At 40.2% G+C, this 21,224-nt stretch overlaps 5 protein-coding genes and 1 pseudogene across 6 annotated transcripts; 5 read left to right on the forward strand and 1 right to left on the reverse strand.

Annotated features, from left to right (window-relative positions):
- The first annotated feature begins 609 nt into the window (after nt 1–609).
- Nucleotides 610–4,015, forward strand: LOC127256963 (probable LRR receptor-like serine/threonine-protein kinase At3g47570). Its single transcript, XM_051283199.1, has 2 exons — nt 610–3,468; nt 3,530–4,015. The coding sequence occupies exons 1-2, from the start codon at nt 804–806 to the stop codon at nt 3,883–3,885; spliced, it is 3,021 nt and encodes a 1,006-aa protein (XP_051139156.1). The 5' UTR covers nt 610–803; the 3' UTR covers nt 3,886–4,015.
- A 1,430-nt stretch (nt 4,016–5,445) lies between these two features.
- LOC127256965 (LRR receptor-like serine/threonine-protein kinase FLS2) lies at nt 5,446–7,064 on the forward strand (annotated as a pseudogene).
- A 732-nt stretch (nt 7,065–7,796) lies between these two features.
- LOC127256964 (probable LRR receptor-like serine/threonine-protein kinase At3g47570) lies at nt 7,797–9,606 on the forward strand. Its single transcript, XM_051283200.1, has 2 exons — nt 7,797–8,830; nt 8,892–9,606. Exons 1-2 carry the CDS (start codon nt 7,930–7,932, stop codon nt 9,248–9,250), a joined length of 1,260 nt encoding a protein of 419 aa, XP_051139157.1. The 5' UTR covers nt 7,797–7,929; the 3' UTR covers nt 9,251–9,606.
- A 1,257-nt stretch (nt 9,607–10,863) lies between these two features.
- Nucleotides 10,864–14,433, forward strand: LOC127256962 (probable LRR receptor-like serine/threonine-protein kinase At3g47570). The gene is made up of 2 exons (XM_051283197.1): nt 10,864–13,813; nt 13,886–14,433. Exons 1-2 carry the CDS (start codon nt 10,864–10,866, stop codon nt 14,239–14,241), a joined length of 3,306 nt encoding a protein of 1,101 aa, XP_051139154.1. The 3' UTR covers nt 14,242–14,433.
- A 1,051-nt stretch (nt 14,434–15,484) lies between these two features.
- Nucleotides 15,485–16,874, forward strand: LOC127257183 (uncharacterized). The gene is made up of 2 exons (XM_051283555.1): nt 15,485–15,652; nt 16,466–16,874. Exons 1-2 carry the CDS (start codon nt 15,577–15,579, stop codon nt 16,681–16,683), a joined length of 294 nt encoding a protein of 97 aa, XP_051139512.1. The 5' UTR covers nt 15,485–15,576; the 3' UTR covers nt 16,684–16,874.
- A 928-nt stretch (nt 16,875–17,802) lies between these two features.
- Nucleotides 17,803–21,150, reverse strand: LOC127257181 (transcription factor TCP23-like). Of its 2 annotated transcripts, none has more exons than XM_051283553.1 (2): nt 19,590–21,150; nt 17,803–17,819 (listed from the first exon to the last, which is right to left on the reverse strand). In XM_051283553.1, exon 1 carries the CDS (start codon nt 20,860–20,862, stop codon nt 19,606–19,608), a length of 1,257 nt encoding a protein of 418 aa, XP_051139510.1. In that variant the 5' UTR covers nt 20,863–21,150; the 3' UTR covers nt 17,803–17,819; nt 19,590–19,605. The 2 variants fall into 2 exon arrangements, with proteins under 2 accessions (XP_051139510.1, XP_051139509.1); XM_051283552.1 differs by lacking the exon at nt 17,803–17,819 and adding an exon at nt 19,166–19,441.
- Nucleotides 21,151–21,224: the final 74 nt, after the last annotated feature.

Consider the following 21,224-nt stretch of genomic DNA (forward strand, 5'->3'; position numbering starts at 1 on the left):
GGCTTTATTTACAAGAAAAGGAGAATCAGAATTCCTACAGGATTTGTATATCTATACATACTTGAGTTTCTTAAGCTTCGAGAAAACTCGTTTCTATTGCCAAAAACCAAGTTATTTTTCGTTTTATCTTGTATATAAAATACTACCCTCAACAATCAAATATGATAATAACGTGACAATCATGGCTAGTGAGAAGTGAATGACATGCCAACTAAGTTTGAAAAGTTGTTCAAGTTTCAAATGGCAATACAGCGCATATTATGACTCATTAAAACAGGGAGTGCATATCTTGCTTGAAGTATCACTAACATTTAAATCACCTAAGAAGAAAACATAAGAGTAACTTGAAATATATATGGCAAATTGAACTTTGAATAGGCATATAACTTCAAAATTTTAAAATTAGTCGGAAGTGAAATATAGCATGTAGCTGAAAGTAAATATACTAAACAAGACAAAGCATTAATGCCCTTTGATTCCTTATCTCTACTAATTTCCTGTCTCGTGTCCTTTTCTAGGGAGATACCCTCAATAGATCCAAGTCTTTCAGACATGTCCAAAGTCTTTTTGAGTATCCACCCGGCATTCTGATTTTTCCAAGTCCTTTCCAGATGTCCCATCTCCTCTCCATTGTCCACACGGCATTCTGATTATTCCATCATTGGCATTGCATGCAAATGGTGATAATAAAATGTTTTGGCAGTCCAGAGGACCTGAAAGAAAAAGTATCCGTTTCATACATCCAGAGCAGGCAAGTTCACCATTAATTCCAAAATCTCAGAGCTCATATAGCCAAAAACACAATGCCTTTTCCCTTTCTTACTATCCTGCAGTTTCTGAGCTTGTTCTTTTCCTTTCAACAAATTTCATGTGGAAACAATGCAACGGACTTGGAGGCCTTACTTGCATTCAAGGCTGCCATAGTTTCTGATCCACACAATGCTCTCAGCTCATGGAATGCAGCTGTTGATTTTTGCACGTGGAATGGTGTCACTTGCAGTCATAGCCACAGGGATCGAGTTGTCTCCATAAACCTCCGGTACCAAGACCTGGCGGGATCCCTTTCGCCTTTTATAGGTAATCTATCTTTCCTCAGAAGCATTTTTCTTCGGAATAATTGGTTTAGTGGCCAAATTCCTGGAGAAATTGGTCGCTTGAGACGCCTTGAGTATATTAATCTCAGCAACAATTCTTTTAGTGGGGAGATTCCAAGAAACATAACCCACTGTAGAGATCTCAATTCCCTTGTCTTGATCCACAACAATCTGACAGGGAGAATAATTCCTGAGATAGGTTCTCTTCTCAAGCTTCAAGGTTTGGGTTTGGAATCAAACAGGTTCTCGGGAACTATCCCACCATGGATTGGGAACTTGACATCCTTATCTCACCTATCAATGTACCATTGTGGCCTTGAAGGCCAAATTCCAGAATCGCTTGTCCACCTTCATAACCTGCGATATATTGAATTAGGTGAAAATAGATTAACCGGCAGCATTCCTTCCCAGCTTTTCAATAGCTCAATTGAAGTGTTAAGCTTGGAAGCTAATCAGCTTCAAGGAACAATTCCCTCTGATGCTGGTCATACACTTCGTAATATTCATCGACTTAACTTGGGTGCCAATAAGCTCAGTGGAGAAATTCCTGTGTCTCTGCTGAACGCTTCATCCCTAGAATTTATCATGTTGGTAGAAAACAAATTTAATGGGCCTATGCTGAGGAACTTTGAAAGCCTTCCTAATCTTTTCTACCTAAACGTAGCGGATAATAGTGTCCATGGTGACGTTAGCTTCATTTCGTCTCTAACAAACTGCACCAGATTGAAAGCTCTTATTGTAGGAGGGAATCTCCTAAATGGTTCGTTGCCCGATTCCATTGCCAATCTTTCCAGAATGCTTGTTATGTTGTCCCTGGATAATAATAACATACATGGAACACTTCCGTCTGGGATTAAAAATCTTCTTGATCTCACTTTCATGATTCTGGGTAATAACTACCTTTCGGGTCCTATTCCCCTCTCCATCGGCGAACTTGGTAGCTTGCAAGTACTCATTCTTGAAGGGAACAGATTCACAGGTGATATTCCCCCTTCTTTAGGTAACCTTACCTTATTGACTGATTTATATATGGGGAACAATCATCTTTCCGGTTGTATACCTCCAACTTTAGGCAACAATAGCAACTTGCTAACATTCAGTCTTTCTCATAACAATCTGAATGGTACAATGCCTAGAGAAATTTTCAGCCTTTCCTTCATCTCCATTTCCTTCATCCTAGCCTACAATGAATTAACTGGAGTTATTCCGCCAGAGGTTGGGCATCTAAGAAATCTTGGATACTTGGATTTGTCCAACAACAGATTATCTGGGTCAATTCCTAATGTTATGAGCAGCTGCATGAGTTTGGAACTCCTTCACTTGGAGGGTAACTTGTTTGAAGGAGAAATACCCAGAGCACTCGGTGATTTAAGGGGGTTACAAGACTTGGATCTTTCTCGAAATCGCTTGTCCGGATCAATTCCAAATTCTCTTTGCGAGCTTCGTCTCTTGATCAATTTGAACCTGTCTTCTAATGAGTTGGAAGGCAAAGTCCCAACATCTGGGGTGTTCCTAAATACCAGTGCAATTTTTCTTGATGGAAACGTTGATCTATGTGGTGGTGTTGCTGATCTCAGATTACAACCTTGCTCAAGAATGAACTCCAAACATAGGAAGTTACCAAATAAAGTGCTGAAAATAGCAGTTCCTCTAGGAGTCCTGGGAGTCATATGTTCGATACTTTTGGTTCTTTTCTGTGCATTGATGTACAGAAGAAAATCTAAGGGACAAAGTCTGACATCAGTGCCATCAATGGAAGGACAGTTTGCCAGGCTTTCTTATGCAGACCTGCTGAAAGCCACGAGTGGATTCTCCAGGAACAATTTGATTGGTGTTGGCAGATTTGGATCGGTTTACAAAGGATCTTTAGACGATGGAATGGCAATGGTTGCAGTAAAAGTTCTTGATCTTGATGTCAGAGGAGCTACAAAGACATTCATGGCAGAATGCAATGCGCTAAGATGGATGAGGCACAGGAATCTTGTCAAGATAATAAGTGTTTGTCTAAGCCTAGATTTTCAAGGCCAGGACTTCAAGGCATTGGTGTATGAGTACAAGTCCAATGGGAGTCTAGAGGAATGGCTGCATCACAATCCAGTTGAACAAAGAGAAGAGGACAGAGGTCTTACCATGATTCAGAGACTGAATATTGCCATCGACATTGCATGTGCACTTGAGTACCTACATTTTGGCACTGATTCAGTTGTCATTCATGGTGATCTGAAACCGAGTAACATTCTTTTGGATGATAACATGACTGCCTGTGTTGGAGACTTTGGATTAGCCAAAGTTGTTCTGAGCATATCAAAAGAGCTTCTGACTAAGGAAAGCAATTCAAGTGTCATCAAGGGAACTATTGGGTACATCGCACCAGGTAGAACTTCTTAGCTCTGCTAGACTTGTTTTTATGCTCAACTGACCTGCTACTTCCGCAGAATACGGCATGGGGGGGATGGTTTCAACACAAGGGGATGTATACAGTTTTGGCATTCTTCTACTGGAGATGTTCACCAAGATAAGACCAACTGATGGAGCTTTCAACGACCACTCCAATCTTAGTAGTTTTGTTTCCAGTGCCTTGCCAGACTCTATGATGGACATTCTTGATCCTGTCATTGTTCAAGAAATCCGGGTCAGTGATGATTACAAGGCTAAGGAGACTATGCTTTACGTACTGGAAATTGGATTAGCATGCTCTAATAAGTCTCCAAGGGATCGATTAGCAATGACAAATGTTGTAGCTGAGCTGAGGCAAATAATGAGCGGATATCTTGCTGAAAGGATGAGTTAAATGTAAGGGCAGCATTTTATGTTTCACTTACACAGTTAGTTGATTAGGTGTGGTTGTAAATTCAGTCTGCTATATGGAAGTATACTGTAATGATTTCAGGCCTTAGAAACAGAAAGCTGATGATCATGAATTTGGGCAATCTTTAGGAATAGCAGAAACTGAAAGCTAAATCTTACTGTCTATGTTGATGATTTTGGTTTAGCCAAAGTTGAGAGTGTCTCATCAAAATTACTTCCATCCAATGAAAGCAGTTCAGTTGCTATCAAGGGAACCATAGATTATATTGCACAGTTGAAGATCTTGTGGTGCTACCCGAAGACTTAAATAAATAGCCATCATTGTTAACTTAAATCTCTTTGGACTGTTTCTAGCTAAGACACATGGTTAATAAACTCTTGACATGACCTTGTATTTCCCCAGAATACTGCATGGGTGATGCAGTTTCGGTAGGGAGATGCATACAGTTTTGGAATTCTTCTACTGGAGATGCTCACAAAGGTGAGACCAACCAATGAAGGATATATGGAGCATTCAAATCTTCACAGTTTTGTCAGCTGTGCCTTACCAGAAGCTATAATGGACATTCTTGATGCTTTCATTGTTCAAGAAATCGAAGTAACTGGTGGCTACAAGACTAAGGAATGTATGCTTTGTGTACTGAAAATTGGAGTTGCATGTTCAAATGAGCTTCCTAAGGATCGAATGGCGATGCCAGATATTGTGACTGAGCTGAACAAAATAAGAAATGCTTATGTGGCTGAAAGGTTGGGTTTTTGACATTGTCATATATTCAAAAAACCTAGGCAATATCATTAGAACATCAACTCATTCTTTTTACCATATAACCTAATATGTTGGTAATTGGGTTTATTCAAAGCCAAGAGACGTGGATATTAAGCTAAATACTGAAATGGGATGCGTAGAGTACGTACTTATGAAGCTAGTATCACCATTGTAGCTTAAAAAACAATATAATAAAAGAAGAGACAATCCTAGAAATAGTGGGTGTCCACGCCAAAATTAGAGTACCTATTATGGAAATAGTTTGAACCCATGCTTAAGGCAAAGTACCAATTCAAGAAAATTTGTGTAGAAAGATGAAACATTCTGGAAAAAGTGTCTTTTACTTATCATTATGATTATTAAAGTTTAAATTAAAATTTGACAAAACTACCGAGTTATTCTTCATGTTATCCTATATACTAATTTCCTGATAACAATGTCGAGATATATTTTGGAATAATCATATTTGGAAAGTGCGCTCAATATTATTCGAAGAACTATTCAGCCATTATTGTCGTCACCCTTCAAAATGCTAGCCCCAACAATCAAATGCGATAATAACATGACAGTCATGGCCAGTGAGCCGTGAGTGACATGTCAACTAAGTTTGAAAAGTTGTCCATATTTCGAATGGCAATACGGTTCATGTTATGACTTAGTAAAACGAGGAGTGCATGTCTTGCTTGAAGGATCATTTAATATTTAAATCACTAAGCAGAAAACATAAGAGTAACTTAGAATATATATGGCAAATTGAACTTTGAATAGGCATATAACTTCAAATTTTAAAATTGGTAGGAAGTGAAGTATAGCATGTATCTGAAAGCAAATATACTAAACAAGACAAAGCATTGATGCCCTTTGATTCCTTATCTCTACTAACTATCTATGTTGTGTCCTTTTCTGGGGACTTAACCTCGATAGGTCCAAGTCTTTCAGACAAGCCCAAAGCCTTTTCCAGTATCCACCCGGCATTCTAATGTTTCCAAGTCTTTCAGAGATGTCCCATCTCCTCTCCATTGTCCACACGGCATTCTGATTATTCCATCATTGGCAGTGCATGCAAATGGTGATACTACTATGTTTTGGCCGTCCAAAGGACCTGAAATGCAAAATATTCTCCTATATAAAGCACTGCAAGAACGGTTTCGTGCATCCACAGCAGGCAAGTTCACCATAAATTCCAAAATAACAGAGTTCATATAGGCGAAAACACCATGCCCTTTCCCTTTCTTACTATCCAGCACTTTCTGAGCTTGTTCTTTTCCTTTCAAGAAACTTCATGTGGAAACAATGCAACGGACTTGGAGGCCTTACTTGCATTCAAGGCTGCCATAGCTTCTGATCCACACCATGCTCTCAGCTCATGGAGTGCAGCTGTTGATTTTTGCAGGTGTCACTTGCAGTCATAGCCACAGTGATCGAGTTGTCTCCATAAAGCTCATGTACCAGGACCTGGTGGGATCCCTTTCGCCTTTTATAGGTAATCTATCTTTCCTCAGAAGCATCATTCTTATGAACAATTGGTTTAGTGGCCAAATTCCAGGAGAAATTGGTCGTTTGAGACGCCTTGAGAATATAGATCTCAGCAACAATTCATTTAGTGGGGAGATTCCAAGACACATAACCCACTGTAGAAATCTGCTTTCCCTTGTCTTGATCAACAACAGTCTGACAGGGAAAATAATTCGTGAGATAGGTTCTCTTCTCAAGCTTCAAACTTTAGGTTTGACATTAACCAGGTTCTCGGGAACTATGCCTCCCTGGATTGGAAACATAACATCACTATTCCGTCTGTCGATGGAAAATTGTGCTCTTGACGGCCAAATTCCAGAAGAGATTGGTCGGTTGAGGAGCCTCCAGGTGCTTGAGTTGACAAATAATTCATTGAGTGGTGAGATTCCACGAAACCTGTCCCAATGCAACAATCTTCGGGTGCTTATCTTGTCCAACAACCACCTAACAGGGAGAATACCAGAAATAGGATCCCTTACAAGGCTTCAAGTTTTTTTCTTGCGATTCAACAGCCTCTCAGGAACTATCCCTCCATGGATTGGGAACTTGACATCATTATCTCAGCTATCAATGCGCCATTGTGGCCTTTGAAGGCCAAATTCCAGAATCGCTTGTCCACCTTCAAAACCTGCAACTCCTTGATTTAGATGAAAACAGATTAACCGGCAGCATCCCTTCACAGCTTTTCAATAGCTCAATTGAAGTGTTGTCCTTGGCACGTAATCAGCTTCAAGGAACAATTCCCTCTGATGCTGGTCAGACACTTCGTAATATTCATTTCCTTGACTTGGGTGTCAATAATCTCAGTGGAGAAATTCCTGTGTCTCTGCTGAACGCTTCATCCCTAGAAAGAATCGGTTTGGTAGAAAACAAATTTAATGGGCCAATGCTGAGGAACTTTGAAAGCCTTCCTAATCTTTTCTACCTAAACGTAGCAAACAATAGTGTCCATGGTGACGTTAGCTTCATTTTCGTCTCTAACAAACTGCACCAGATTGAAAGCTCTTATTATAGGAGGGAATCTTCTAAATGGTTCATTGCCTGATTCCATTGCCAATCTTTCCAGAATGCTTATTTTCTTGTCCCTGGATAATAATAAAATACATGGAAGACTTCCGTCTGGGATTGAAAATCTTCTTGATCTCACTTTCATGATCCTGGGTAATAACTACCGTTCTGGTCCTATTCCCCTCTCCATTGGCAATCTTGGTAGCCTGCAAGTACTCATTCTCTAAGGGAAAAGATTCACAGGCGATATTCCCCCTTCTTTAGGTAACCTTACCTTATTGACTTATTTTTATATGGGGAACAATCATCTTTCCGGTTGTATACCTCCAACTTTAGGCAACAATAGCAACTTGCTAACATTCAATCTTTCGCATAACAATCTGAATGGTACAATTCCTAGAGAAATTTTCAGCCTTTCCTTCATCTCCATTTCCTTCATCCTAGCCTACAATGAATTAACAGGAGTTATTCCGCCAGAGGTTGGGCATCTAAAAAATCTTGGATACTTGGATTTGTCCAACAACAGATTATCTGGGTCAATTCCTAATGTTATGAGCAGCTGCATGAGTTTGGAACGCCTTCACTTGGAGGGTAACTTGTTTGAAGGAGAAATACCCAGAGCACTCGGTGATTTAAGGGGGTTACAAGACTTGGATCTTTCTCGAAATCGCTTGTCCGGATCAATTCCAAATTCTCTTTGCCAGCTTCGTCTATTGATCAATTTGAACCTGTCTTCTAATGAGTTGCAAGGCAAAGTCCCAACATCTGCAGTGTTCCCTAAATACCAGTGCAATTTTTCTTGATGGAAACGTTGATCTATGTGGTGGTGTTGCTGATCTCAAGTTACAACCTTGCTCAGGAGTGAACCCCAAAAACAGGAAGTTACCTAATAAAGTGCTAAAAATAGCAGTTCCTCTAGGTGTCCTGGGAGTCTTATGTTCGATATTTTTGGTTCTTTTCTGTGCATTGATGTCCAGAAGAAAATCAAAGGGACAAAGTCTGACATCAGTGCCATCAATGGAAGGACAGTTTGCCAGGCTTTCTTATGCAGACCTGCTGAAAGCCACAAGTGGATTCTCCAGGAACAATTTGATTGGTGTTGGCAGATTTGGATCGGTTTACAAAGGATCTTTAGAGGATGGAATGGCAATGGTTGCAGTAAAAGTTCTTGATCTTGATGTCAGAGGAGCTACAAAGACATTCGTGGCGGAATGCAATGCGCTAAGATGGATGAGGCACAGGAATCTTGTCAAGATAATAAGTGTTTGTCTAAGCCTAGATTTTCAAGGCCAGGACTTCAAGGCGTTGGTGTATGAGTATAAGTCCAATGGGAGTCTTGAGGAATGGCTGCATCACGATCCAATTGAACAAAGAGAAGAGGACAGAGGCCTTACCATGATTCAGAGACTGAATATTGCCATCGACATTGCATGTGCACTTGAGTACCTACATTTTGGCACTGATTCAGTTGTCATTCATGGTGATCTGAAACCGAGTAACATTCTTTTGGATGATGACATGACTGCCTGTGTTGGAGACTTTGGATTAGCCACAGTTGTTCTGAGCATATCAAAAGAGCTTCTGACTATGGAAAGCAATTCAAGTGTCATCAAGGGAACTATTGGGTACATCGCACCAGGTAGAACTTCTTAGCTCTGCTAGACTTGTTTTCATGCTCAGCTGACCTGCTACTTCCGCAGAATACGGCATGGGAGAGATGGTTTCAACACAAGGGGATGTATACAGTTTTGGCATTCTTCTACTGGAGATGTTCACCAAGATAAGACCAACTGATGGAGCTTTCAACGGCCACTCCAGTCTTAGTAGTTTTGTTTCCAGTGCTTTACCAGACTCTATGATGGACATTCTTGATCCTGTTAGTGTTCAAGAAAAAATCCGAGTGAGTGATGTTCACATGGCTAAGGAGACTTTGCTTTACATACTGGAAATTGGAGTAGCATGTTCTAATAAGTCTCCAAGGGATCGATTAGCAATGACAAATGTTGCAGCTGAGCTGAGGCAAATAAGGAGCGGATATCTTGCTGAAAGGATGAGTTAAATGTAAGGGCAGCATTTTGTGTTTCACTTACACAGTTAGTTGAATAGGTGCGGTTGTAAATTCAGTCTGCTATATGGAAATATACTGTAATGATTTCAGGCCTTAGAAACAGAAAGCTGCTGATCATGAATTGGGCAATCTCCAGGAATAGCAGAAACAGAAAGCCATATCTTACTGTTACAGAAAAGCTAATCCCTGTGCAAATAGATATATTGTAGGCAAAAGATATATTAGAGGAAGTTTTCAAGGGATAGAATGACAATGAAAAATGCGGGTTGCATTTAAAATAATTTTGATAAATGAGAGATATTGTACATTACTGAAAACAAAAGACTAAACAAGACAAAGCATTAACGCCCTTACATTCCTTATCAACATCCGTTTGTTTCCATCTGGTCTTGTTGGTCATGAATTAACTTCAATAATCAAAACAAGCCCTGTCCCCTTTCCATTATCCGAATGGCATTGTGATTATCTTAATGCTGGCATTACATGGCAGGGGTGTTGATTTTAACATCAACTGCAGTACCGAATTGACTTGGGAAGAGTCCATCATAGTGAGTCAACACTCATTCTATTGACCGAGTGTCAAAAACTCTGCATTTTAATGCACAAACTATGTCTACATATAGAACTGCAACAACAATTCATTGGAGCAAAAACATTTGCTAAATTTCAATAATAATTAAGTTCTTACGGCCAAAAACCAAGTGCAATTTTCCTTCCGCACTATCTTGTCCTTGTGCCTTTTCATTTCTTTTCAATCAGTTTTTATGCCAGCACTATGTGAAAAAATGTGAGCAACTTGTAGTAAGAGGAATAAGACATGAGCCTTGTCAAAATATTGAATGTGTGTACGAAGTCCAACGGCATTTTGAAGGAATGGCTGCATCCAGCGCCAGATGAACAAGATAAAGCAGCAAGAAGCCATAACACGATTCAAACATTGAACATAGCTATCGAATGAATGGCTAGTGAGACATGAACGACATGCCAACTAGGTTTGAAAAGTTGTCCAAGTTTTGAATGGCAATACGGCTCATGTTATGACTTAGTAAAACAAGGAGTGCATATGTTGCTTGAAGGATAACTTAATATTTAAATCACTAAGAAGAAAACATAAGAGTAACTTGGAATATATATGGCAAATTGAACTTTGAATAGGCATATAACTTCAAATTTTAAAATTGGTCGGAAGTGAAATCTATCATGTAGCTGAAAGCAAATATACTAAACAAGACCAACCATTGATGCCCTTTGATTCCTTACCTCTACTAATTTTCTGTGTTGTGTCCTTTTCTGGGGACTTAACCTCAATAGGTCCAAGTCTTTCAGACATGTCCCATGCCTTTTCCAGTATCCACCCGGCATCCTGATTTTTCCAAGTTCTTCAGAGATGTCCCATCTCCTCTCCAGTGTCCACACGGCATTCTGATTATTCCATCATTGGCATTGCATGCAAACTGTGATAGTATTATGTTTTGGCAATCCAAAGGACCTGAAATGCAAAATATATTCCTATATAAAGCACTGCAAGACCTGTTTTGTACATCCAGAGCAGGCAAGTTCACCATAAATTCCAAAATATCAGAGTTCATATAGCCAAAAACACCATGCCCTTTCCCTTTCTTACTACCCTGCACTTTCTGAGCTTGTTCTTTTCCTTTCAACAAATTTCATGTGGAAACAATGCAACGGACTTGGAGGCCCTACTTGCATTCAAGGCTGCCATAGTTTCTGATCCACACCATGCTCTCACCTCATGGAATGCAGGAGCTAATTTTTGCACGTGGAATGGTGTCACTTGCAGTCGTAGCCACAGTGATCGAGTTGTCTCCATAAAGCTCATGTACCAGGACCTGGTGGGATCCCTCTCGCCTTTTATAGGTAATCTATCATTCCTCAGAAGCATCATTATTACGAACAATTGGTTTAGTGGCCAAATTCCTGGAGAAGTTGGTCGTTTGAGACGCCTTGAGAATATAGATCTCAGCAACAATTCATTTAGTGGGGAGATTCCAAGAAACATAACTCACTGTAGAAATCTGCATTTCCTTACCCTGATCAACAACAATCTGACAGGGAGAATAATTCCTGAGATAGGTTCCCTTGTTAAGCTTCAAGGTTTAGGTTTGACATTAAACAGGTTCCCGGGAACTATACCTCCCTGGATTGGAAACTTAACATCACTGGTCCGACTGTCGATGGCAAATTGTGGTCTTGAAGGCCAAATTCCAGAAGAGATTGGTTCGTTGAGGAGCCTCCAGGTGCTTGAGCTGAGAAACAATTCATTGAGTGGTGAGATTCCACGAAACCTGTCCCAATGCAACGATCTTCGCGTGCTTTTTTTGTACAACAACCTCCTAACAGGGAGAATACCTGAGATAGGATCCCTAACAAAGCTTCAAGTTTTTGTCTTGCCATTCAACAGCCTCTCAGGAACTATCCCTCCATGGATTGGGAACTTGACATCCTTATCTTTGCTATCACTGCTCCATTGTGGTCTTGAAGGCCAAATTCCAGAGTCACTCGCCCACCTTCAAAACCTGCAACTCCTTGAATTAGATGAAAACAGATTAACCGGCAGCATCCCATCACAACTTTTCAATAGCTCAATTGCAGTGTTATCCTTGGGAACTAATCAGCTTCAAGGAACAATTCCCTCTGATGCTGGTCATACACTTCCTAATATTCGCGCCCTTCAGTTGGGTCTCAATAATCTCAGTGGAGAAATTCCTGTGTCTCTGCTGAACGCTTCATCTGTAGAAAAAATCAATTTGGTATCAAACAAATTTACTGGGCCAATGCTGAGGAACTTTGAAAGCCTTCCTAATCTTAGCTACCTAAATATAGGAAACAATAGTATCCATGGCGAAGTTAGCTTCATTTCGTCTCTAACAAACTGCACCAGATTGAAAGCTCTTATTGTAGGAGGGAATCTTCTAAATGGTTCATTGCCTGATTCCATTGCCAATCTTTCCAGAATGCTCGTTTTCTTGTCCCTGGATAATAATAAAATGCATGGAAGACTTCCGTCTGGGATTGAAAATCTTCTTGATCTCACTTTCATGATTCTGGGTAATAATTACCTTTCTGGTCCTATTCCCCTCTCCATTGGCAATCTTGGTAGCCTGCAAGTACTCATTCTTGAAGGGAACAGATTCACAGGTGATATTCCCCCTTCTTTAGGTAACCTTACCTTATTGACTGATTTATATATGGGGAACAATCATCTTTCCGGTTGTATACCTCCAACTTTAGGCAACAATAGCAACTTGCTAACATTCAATCTTTCGCATAACAATCTGAATGGTACAATTCCTAGAGAAATTTTCAGCCTTTCCTTCATCTCCATTTCCTTCATCCTAGCCTACAATGAATTAACAGGAGTTATTCCGCCAGAGGTTGGGCATCTAAAAAATCTTGGATACTTGGATTTGTCCAACAACAGGTTATCTGGGTCAATTCCTAATGTTATGAGCAGCTGCATGAGTTTGGAACGCCTTCACTTGGAGGGTAACTTGTTTGAAGGAGAAATACCAAGAGCACTCGGTGATTTAAGGGGGTTACAAGACTTGGATCTTTCTCGAAATCGCTTGTACGGATCAATTCCAAATTCTCTTTGCGAGCTTCGTCTATTGATCAATTTGAACCTGTCTTCTAATGAGTTGCAAGGCAAAGTCCCAACATCTGGAGTGTTCCTAAATACCAGTGCAATTTTTCTTGATGGAAACTTTGATCTATGTGGTGGTGTTGCAGATCTCAGATTACAACCATGCTCAAGAATGAACTCCAAACACAGGAAGTTACCTAATAAAGTGCTGAAAATAGCAGTTCCTCTAGGAGTCCTGGGAGTCATATGTTCGATACTTTTGGTTCTTTTCTGTGTATTGATGTACAGAAGAAAATCTAAGGGACAAAGTCTGACATCAGTGCCATCAATGGAAGGACAGTTTGCCAGGCTTTCTTATGCAGACCTGCTGAAAGCCACGAGTGGATTCTCCCGGAACAATTTGATTGGTGTTGGCAGATTTGGCTCGGTTTACAAAGGAGCTTTAGACGATGGAATGGCAATGGTTGCAGTAAAAGTTCTTGATCTTGATGTCAGAGGAGCTACAAAGACATTCGTGGCGGAATGCAATGCGCTAAGATGGATGAGGCACAGGAATCTTGTCAAGATAATAAGTGTTTGTCTAAGCCTAGATTTTCAAGGCCAGGACTTCAAGGCGTTGGTGTATGAGTATAAGTCCAACGGGAGTCTTGAGGAATGGCTGCATCACAATCCAATTGATCAAGGAGAAGAGGACAGAGGCCTTACAATGATTCAGAGACTGAATATAGCAATCGACATTGCATGTGCACTTGAGTACCTACATTTTGGTACTGATTCAGTTGTTATTCATGGTGATCTGAAACCGAGTAACATTCTTTTGGATGATGACATGACGGCCTGTGTTGGAGACTTTGGATTAGCCACAGTTGTTCTGAGCATTTCAAAAGAGCTTCTGACTAAGGAAAGCAATTCAAGTGTAATCAAGGGAACTATTGGGTACATTGCACCGGGTAGAACTTCTTAACCCATCTAGACATTTGTTTTGTTTCTTGAATTTCTGAACTAACCTGCTATTTCCGCAGAATACGGCATGGGGGAGATGGTTTCAACACAAGGGGATGTATACAGTTTTGGCATTCTTCTACTGGAGATGTTCACCAAGATAAGGCCAACTGATGGAGCTTTCAACGACCACTCCAATCTTAGTAGTTTTGTTTCCAGTGCCTTGCCAGACTCTATGATGGACATTCTTGATCCTGTCATTGTTCAAGAAATCCGAATGGGTGATGATCACAAGGCTAAGGAGACTATGCTTTACATGCTGGAAATTGGAGTAGCATGTTCTAATAAGTCTCCAAGGGATCGATTGGCAATGACAAATGTTGTAACTGAGCTTAGCCAAATAAGGAGTGGATATCTTGCTGAAAGGATGAGGTGAACTTTAAAATGTTCAGATAGTTTTTCATGTTAAAATTATGGACAATGTAAGAGCTGCATTTTGTGTTTCACTCAAGCTGTTAGTTGAATAGGGTGTGATTGTAAATACAGTCTGTTGTAGATACAGAAAGTGGATGATCATGATTTTGGGCAATCTTTAGCAATAGATGAAACACAAAGAAGCTTTCAAGAAATAGAATGACAATGAAAAATGCTGATTGCACTTAAAATACAAAAGACTAAACAAGACAAAGAATTAATGCCCTTATACCCTTATCAACACCATATTTGTTTCCATCTGGTATTGTTGGTCATGAATTAACTTTAATAATCAAAACATGTCGTGTCCCATTTCCATTATCCACACGGCATTATGATTATTGTATCACTGGCATTGCATGCCAGGTGTGTTGCTTCTAACACCGACTGCAGTACCAAATTGACTGGGAAGAGTCCCTCATTGGTGACTCAACTCTCTCATTCTATTGACTGAGTGTCAAAAACTCTGCATTTTAATGCACAAACTATTTTTACATATAGAACTGCAACAAAAATTTGTTGGAGCAAAAAGAGTTGGCTACAATTTTGATAATAATTAAGTTCTAATGGCCAAAAATCAAGTGCACTTTTCCTTCCACGCTATCTTGTCGTTGTGCCTTTTTCTTTTCCTTTCAATCAGTTTTTATGGCCGCACTGTGTGAAAACAAGTCCAATGGCAGTCTGGGGGAATGGTATCACAATCAAAATGATCACAATGAAGAAAGAAGAAACTTTCCATGATCCAGAACCTAAACATACCCATCACATTCCATCTGCACTCGAGTTCTACTTTCTATTTCCTCAGAATATGGCATGGGGTAGATGGTTTCGACAGAATGGGATGCAAATAGTTTCGAGATTCTTCTACTGGAGATGTTCACCATTATAAGAGAACAACCATTGGAGCATTCAAGAACCACTCCAATCTTCATATTCTTGTTGCCACTTGCCAGTGCCCCTGTCAGATTCTATGATGGACATTCTTGATCCTGTCATTGTTCAAGAAACCCGTTTGAGTGATGACAAAAATGCATCTTCGTAGGTGTTTCGTAGGGATCGAATGGGGCAGATATATCGTATGAGATACGGAGCCCATTGATGAACTGAAGATGTAATAGAAATTTTAAGGGTCAATTGTATTTGGGCCGCCCCATTGAAAAAAGCCCAAGGGCCCATTAACTTGATCAGCTGAGGAATCGGTGGCTCGCAAACCCTTGATTTCAGGTTCTTCTTCGGTTCTTCAGATTCAGTATTCGATCGTTTCGTCTGTGGGTTGATTCAGTGTTTGGCCTGTGAAATGGCGATGAACAGAGGAATGGTGTCATGCGCTTCCAAGATATTGAACTCTTCGCCGTCAATCGCATCCAAATCTGGTATTTCTTTGTTCTTTTTGCTCGATTTCTTTTTTATTTTTCTCCGTTTCCTTTCTTCCGCGGTACCGATGCTTTGGATCGAATTGATTCGTTTTCGTTTTTATATTCTGAGAATTAACATCGTGAGCAGAAATTTTAAACCTTGCTACATGTATTGTTGTGGGTATTATTTAACTTTGTGAGGCAATAATCCATAGATCGAAATGTGTTGACTTTCAGCCTCACATAATATTCAAATTGTGGTATATGTGATTACTGAAAATCCCAAACGGCCACACTCTTCATCATCATCAATGGAGTTATCGATGCTATTTTGCATATGTTGTATTTAGAATAATGGTCCAACTTCTTGAAAATTCTGAATTGTTCTATGTTATATTCAATGGAGTGTTGTTTAACAAATATCTAAACATTGTGGCTTAGATAATTGGAGAGCCAGATTGCTTTCAATAGAAGAACTTTTATTGAGGAGCCCTTGTTATCTGACACAAGGATTGTTCGACTTACGAACCATTTAAGCTTAAACTACTAATGGCTTCAAATACATCTTCTTTGTGACTTCGCATTGTGTCTAATATGTATTGACTTGTAAGAAAATACAAGATTGAACTGCAAATTCAGAACCGGAGATATTTCATACGGTCATATCCTGTTGAACAATAGCCAATAACTTAACTTCTTCAATGCATTTTTAGTCGCATTATATTGATATAAAGGAGTACAAGAGTAAACGAGCTGTATTATTTAAAATAAGAATAAGATTAGGCGTATGCATTTTCTAATTTTCGCACCTAGTGGCGATTTCTCTTGCAGTGACACGGGGGATTCATTCAACTAGTATAAAGAAGATGGGAGGCGGGCATGGACATGACGAGCCCTACTACCTTCACGCAAAACACATGTACAACTTGGACAGGATGACAAATCAGAAGCTAAAAATGTCCCTTGGTGTGTTCACTGCATTCAGCATTGGTGTTGGCGTACCCATATTTGCAGTCGTCTTTCAGCAGAAGAAGACCGCTTCAGCATAATTTGATGGTGTAAAATAGAGACTGAAATAAATTGTGAAGACGAAATCCATGAATTCATTTTTGCAACCAAACTGGTTAGTTCTACAGTGAAGTAAGTTCACTGTTGCCGTTTGCTTCTTGCTTTTTTAATCTGAAACTTCCTGTTTCTCTCCCTGTTCTATCAATAAGATGTCTGAGATACATTCTTCTAACTATTTTTGCCCACATACTATCAGGCAATGTTCTTTTACATTTATCTTTAACTTTTGTTTGATAATTCTATGGGTGTCTTTGTAGGCTGGGGAACTTAATCTTGCATATATCACCTCTATGTTTTGCATGAAATATTGCTGATAAGAATGTTTGGATCTTGAATTCTTGTGATTTGCTTTTCAAATTTAGTAACATAAAATGCCATCATGATTGAATTTTTTTAATCTTTACTATTTATTGTCCTCTTTGCAAGTTGCATGCGTGATAACAATTTATATACAGATTTGGTGGCATTCACTTTTCTTTACAGACATTGTCTACACATTCACCATCATCCACTCTCCACATAACATATATTAAATCAATTAATGTAGATTCATCCCTATCCTAAAGTAGACCAAACTTGTGAACCATGTGGCCCTTTAAGCTACGGCTGTTTCATACAAGCAACCCACCCCACCCCACCCACTCTCCCTGGTGTATGACTATGACATTACGACTATGAATTAACCTTCGAAATTTTGACATGAATTTCTTGACTCGTGTACTACACAGATCTATTGACCACTTTAGCAAATATATATATATATATATGTGAACCATAAAGCTTGAATACTGTTGTACTACTGCAACAATATGCTCTTTCTTTATGTGTTATTCTTTGTGAAATTATGAAATTGTTTAGCAAAGTTGTTGACTCCACACACGATTAAGGGGTCTCTTCATGTTCAACAGTTGGAAATTGCTTAAATGAAATCCAAGTCACATGAGCAATATATAATAAAGCTTCAATACTGTTTGTACTTGCAATATATATATATATATATATCTCGTCTAGCTGTGTTTGTTCTTCTTCCTGAAATCATGATGATATATATATTCTTTTAGCATCTTGTTGGCTCTACACACAGTCAAGAGGTGTCTTCATGTTCAACTCTTGCTAGCTGTGGAAAATTGCTTAAATTAAATCAAATCACATGAGAAACCCTTTTTCAACCAGATTCCTTTACAGGTACTATTTAAGAAAATAAAATGGGGTAGCTTCTCTATCTGGTCAGTGTAGTTGAAAGTTAAAGAAAGAAGATGTAGTTATTGGGAATGTATGGATCATACATGGCCCACAGCTATATGGATAATTTAGTTTATTCAATTATCCAATTACATAAGTGTTATATGTCATCACCCAAATTAAATTAAAAGCTAATCCCTTTTAAATTCTTGTTGGCTAATTGAAGCCATAGCCAATGAAGAAAAAAAGGCAAAGAGGGATCCAATGAAAATGGAGATTGGTCATTTCAGTAAAGAGAATCAAAGATGGGGGGTAAAGAAAGCACTGGGACACTTTTCTGGAATTAGGGTTTGAGAAAGACAGACAAAAAACAAAGGTGGCCTGATTCCCCCTCCTTGATAATTCATATCCATAATGTCTTACCTATGAGTGTACAACTCCTTGCTATTTTGTTCAATTCTTAAGATTTAATAAGTTCTATGCTTCTCATGAAATGGAATTAAATACATGCTCTGGCAAATGATAATATATCAAATGTGTATATATAGTTAATTATTTTGCATGCATGGCAATTATGGAGACAGCTTGTTTAATGATTGAGTCCAGCCTTAGAGGGGGCCACTCTGTAATAAACACATGGGACAAGTAATCCAGGAAATGGTTATAAATGACAGTACCCATTTGGTTTTATGTGGTGAAAATGTGTTTCATGCTGGAAATAAGCAAACAAAGGCTCTCAAATTATTGGGTAGATTTGACCCTCTGGCATACATATATACACATATACATGTACCTGTCAAATTTTCCCTTCTCTACACCTTTTTTTTAAAAAAATAAAATAAAAATACACCCATTTGATAAATTCAAGGAAATATCAATAATTTCAGTGAAATAAACACCTAGCTAAATCTCCCCAAGATTTTCTTACCCAGTTGCCTAAATACCATCAAAGCAAAGAAACCCTAATTAATTACATATACATGTGTGTAATTGTGTGGGGTCATGAATGACATCCACAAGTCCCCTATTCCCAGATAAAGCTACTTGATTACACACACAAACATGTAAATAAAAAATGCAAAAATCCAACCATATATGAGAATGCACGTAATTATAAAAGTCAAAGAATTAGAGCAGTGCAGAGGAAGCAATGTAATGTAATGTAATTAAATGTGATGTTGTGGTGGAGGGTAGAGGATCTAAATCTAAATCTCAATCTCAATCTCAATCTCAATCTCAATCAATTAGAGCAGTGCCTTTAATTTGATTACTCACTCAATCTCAATCAAAATCAAAATCTAAATCTTTGATGATCAGATCAGCTTTTCATCTGTTTTTTCAATTGGAATTGAATGAACACAGTGACCACTTGACAACAACTTCACACTTATCAAGAATTGGATTTTACAGCGAGTGAGTGCCCCAATAGGGACATTCCTCATCAATCATCTCATTAATTATTAAAAGAAAAAACCAAATTTTTTTGCTTGGATTTCCAGAATTGTTTGATCCTAGAAAACCCTAACGCCTGAAATTCAAGAAACATCCAGACCAACCCTGCCAAACGATTCCAAAACAATAATTACTACTACGGTAACAAATTAAAAATATTATATGTATCCACACATGCACTCTGAAAATTTTAACCTACTTGAGATCGAACAAATTGAACCAAAAATAAATTAAAAAAGAAAAAGTTAAACACCTTTTCGTGCAAGAAATTATGGCGAATCTTTAGGGTTTTCTTCCTCGCCGCTGCCGCTGTGCTGCGGCTGACTTTGGCCGTCGTGGTGGTGGTGGTGGTGATGGTGATGGTGCTCCAAATTCATCCCCAAATCAATTCTGCTGTTATTACTGCTGTTGTATGCGTTGATTGAGGCTAACATTCCCATATTTGTTTCTGTAACTCCTAATCCCATCGCCTGCTGCTGCTGCTGCTGCTGCTGCTGAAGCACCATTGATCCTAATTGAACCGGGTTGAACCGGCTGGCGCTGGAGAATTCGAATCCTCCGATTCTCTGCATTGAAGATGCCTTGTACGGCCATTCTTGGGGCCCCGCCGTCGCCGCCGCGGCTCCTCCTGTTACAGGAAGCATCCAGAAGGCGTTCCCGACGTTGGCGGCAGCTGGGGCGACGGCCCACATGGCGTGCGCTGGGATGTAATTGGAAGGTTGGGAGGATCCGGGTTTCGGGTCGGATCCGGGCTCTTGATCTGGTTTCGGGGATGTCGACCCGCTTGCGTCTTCTCTGAAGCGTTTTTTCAGGTAATTGTTCTCATCTGGATCCTGGCCGAAAGGGGCGGCGGTGGCGGTGGCGGCGAGCTGGGGGTGGAACCCCAGCATGCCTGCGGCGGCCCCGCTGCCGAGGAAGAGCGGCGCGGATTTGGACGGCGGGGCTGAGATTGTAGTGCTGCTGCTGCGGAGGGAGACGTTGAGAGTGGAGAAATTGGCCGGAAGGGTTCCGGTGCCGGTGGCGGCAATAATGGCGGGCTCCGCCTGGTGGAGGAGCCACTCGATTGTTTCGCCGTCGGATTTGTGGCCCAATTCTCTGGTGAGCTGGAAAACCCTGGCGGCACACAAGGCCGGCATGCGTATGCGCCTCCCGCGGCCATCAACCTTCGTGTGGCGGTCCTTGGAAGGTTTCTTGGCCACCGTTTTGGTGGCGGAAGAATTATGTGTATCGTTGTTATTGGCGGCGGCGGCGGCGGTGGTGGTGGAGGAGGAGGAGGAAGAGGAGTGAGCTAAGTTTCTTGATTGGGGATTAATGGATATGGAGCCCATGAAGGGGCCAAGGGCATGGGGATGGGGTGGGGTTGGACCGGACCCAGAACCGGGTTCCGTTTGACTTTGGTGGTGGTGGTGGTGGGGCGGAGAGATCAGCTGTAGCGAGGACGGCGGCGGTTCATGGTGGCGGTCCGAGGAGGTGGCGCTGGTGGCAGCACCTCCCTGGTTTTTAGGGTTTTGGTCCATGAATTCCATGGAATTGTTTGGTTTATTTTCTAGTTTCTGATGATGACGATGAACATTGAGGAGGAGGAGGAGTACTAAGCAGTAAGTGGAAAAACACCAAATGAGGGGAAAAGAAAAATGGGAAAAAGGTTAGAGATCAAGTTGTTTTGTTGGAAAACTCTTTAAGTGGGAGTAATTAATTGGTGGGGTTCTTGAATTTTCCCTCTATTCATTCTCGCTCTCTTGGTTGACTGGTGTCTTTGTAGAGAGAGAAATCAAAAGGGTTTAGTACTAAAGGGAGTCAGTGTAGTGTGTCACTGTGTGTGTATAGATTAGCTGGGAGGGGGCCATTATAGTAGATTCTTGGAAGGTCCCTGGAGTTCAAGTCCAAA

Source organism: Andrographis paniculata, unplaced genomic scaffold (assembly GCF_009805555.1).
Source record: "Andrographis paniculata isolate CXL003 unplaced genomic scaffold, ASM980555v1 Contig57END, whole genome shotgun sequence".
NCBI classification, from domain to species: Eukaryota; Viridiplantae; Streptophyta; class Magnoliopsida; order Lamiales; family Acanthaceae; genus Andrographis; species Andrographis paniculata.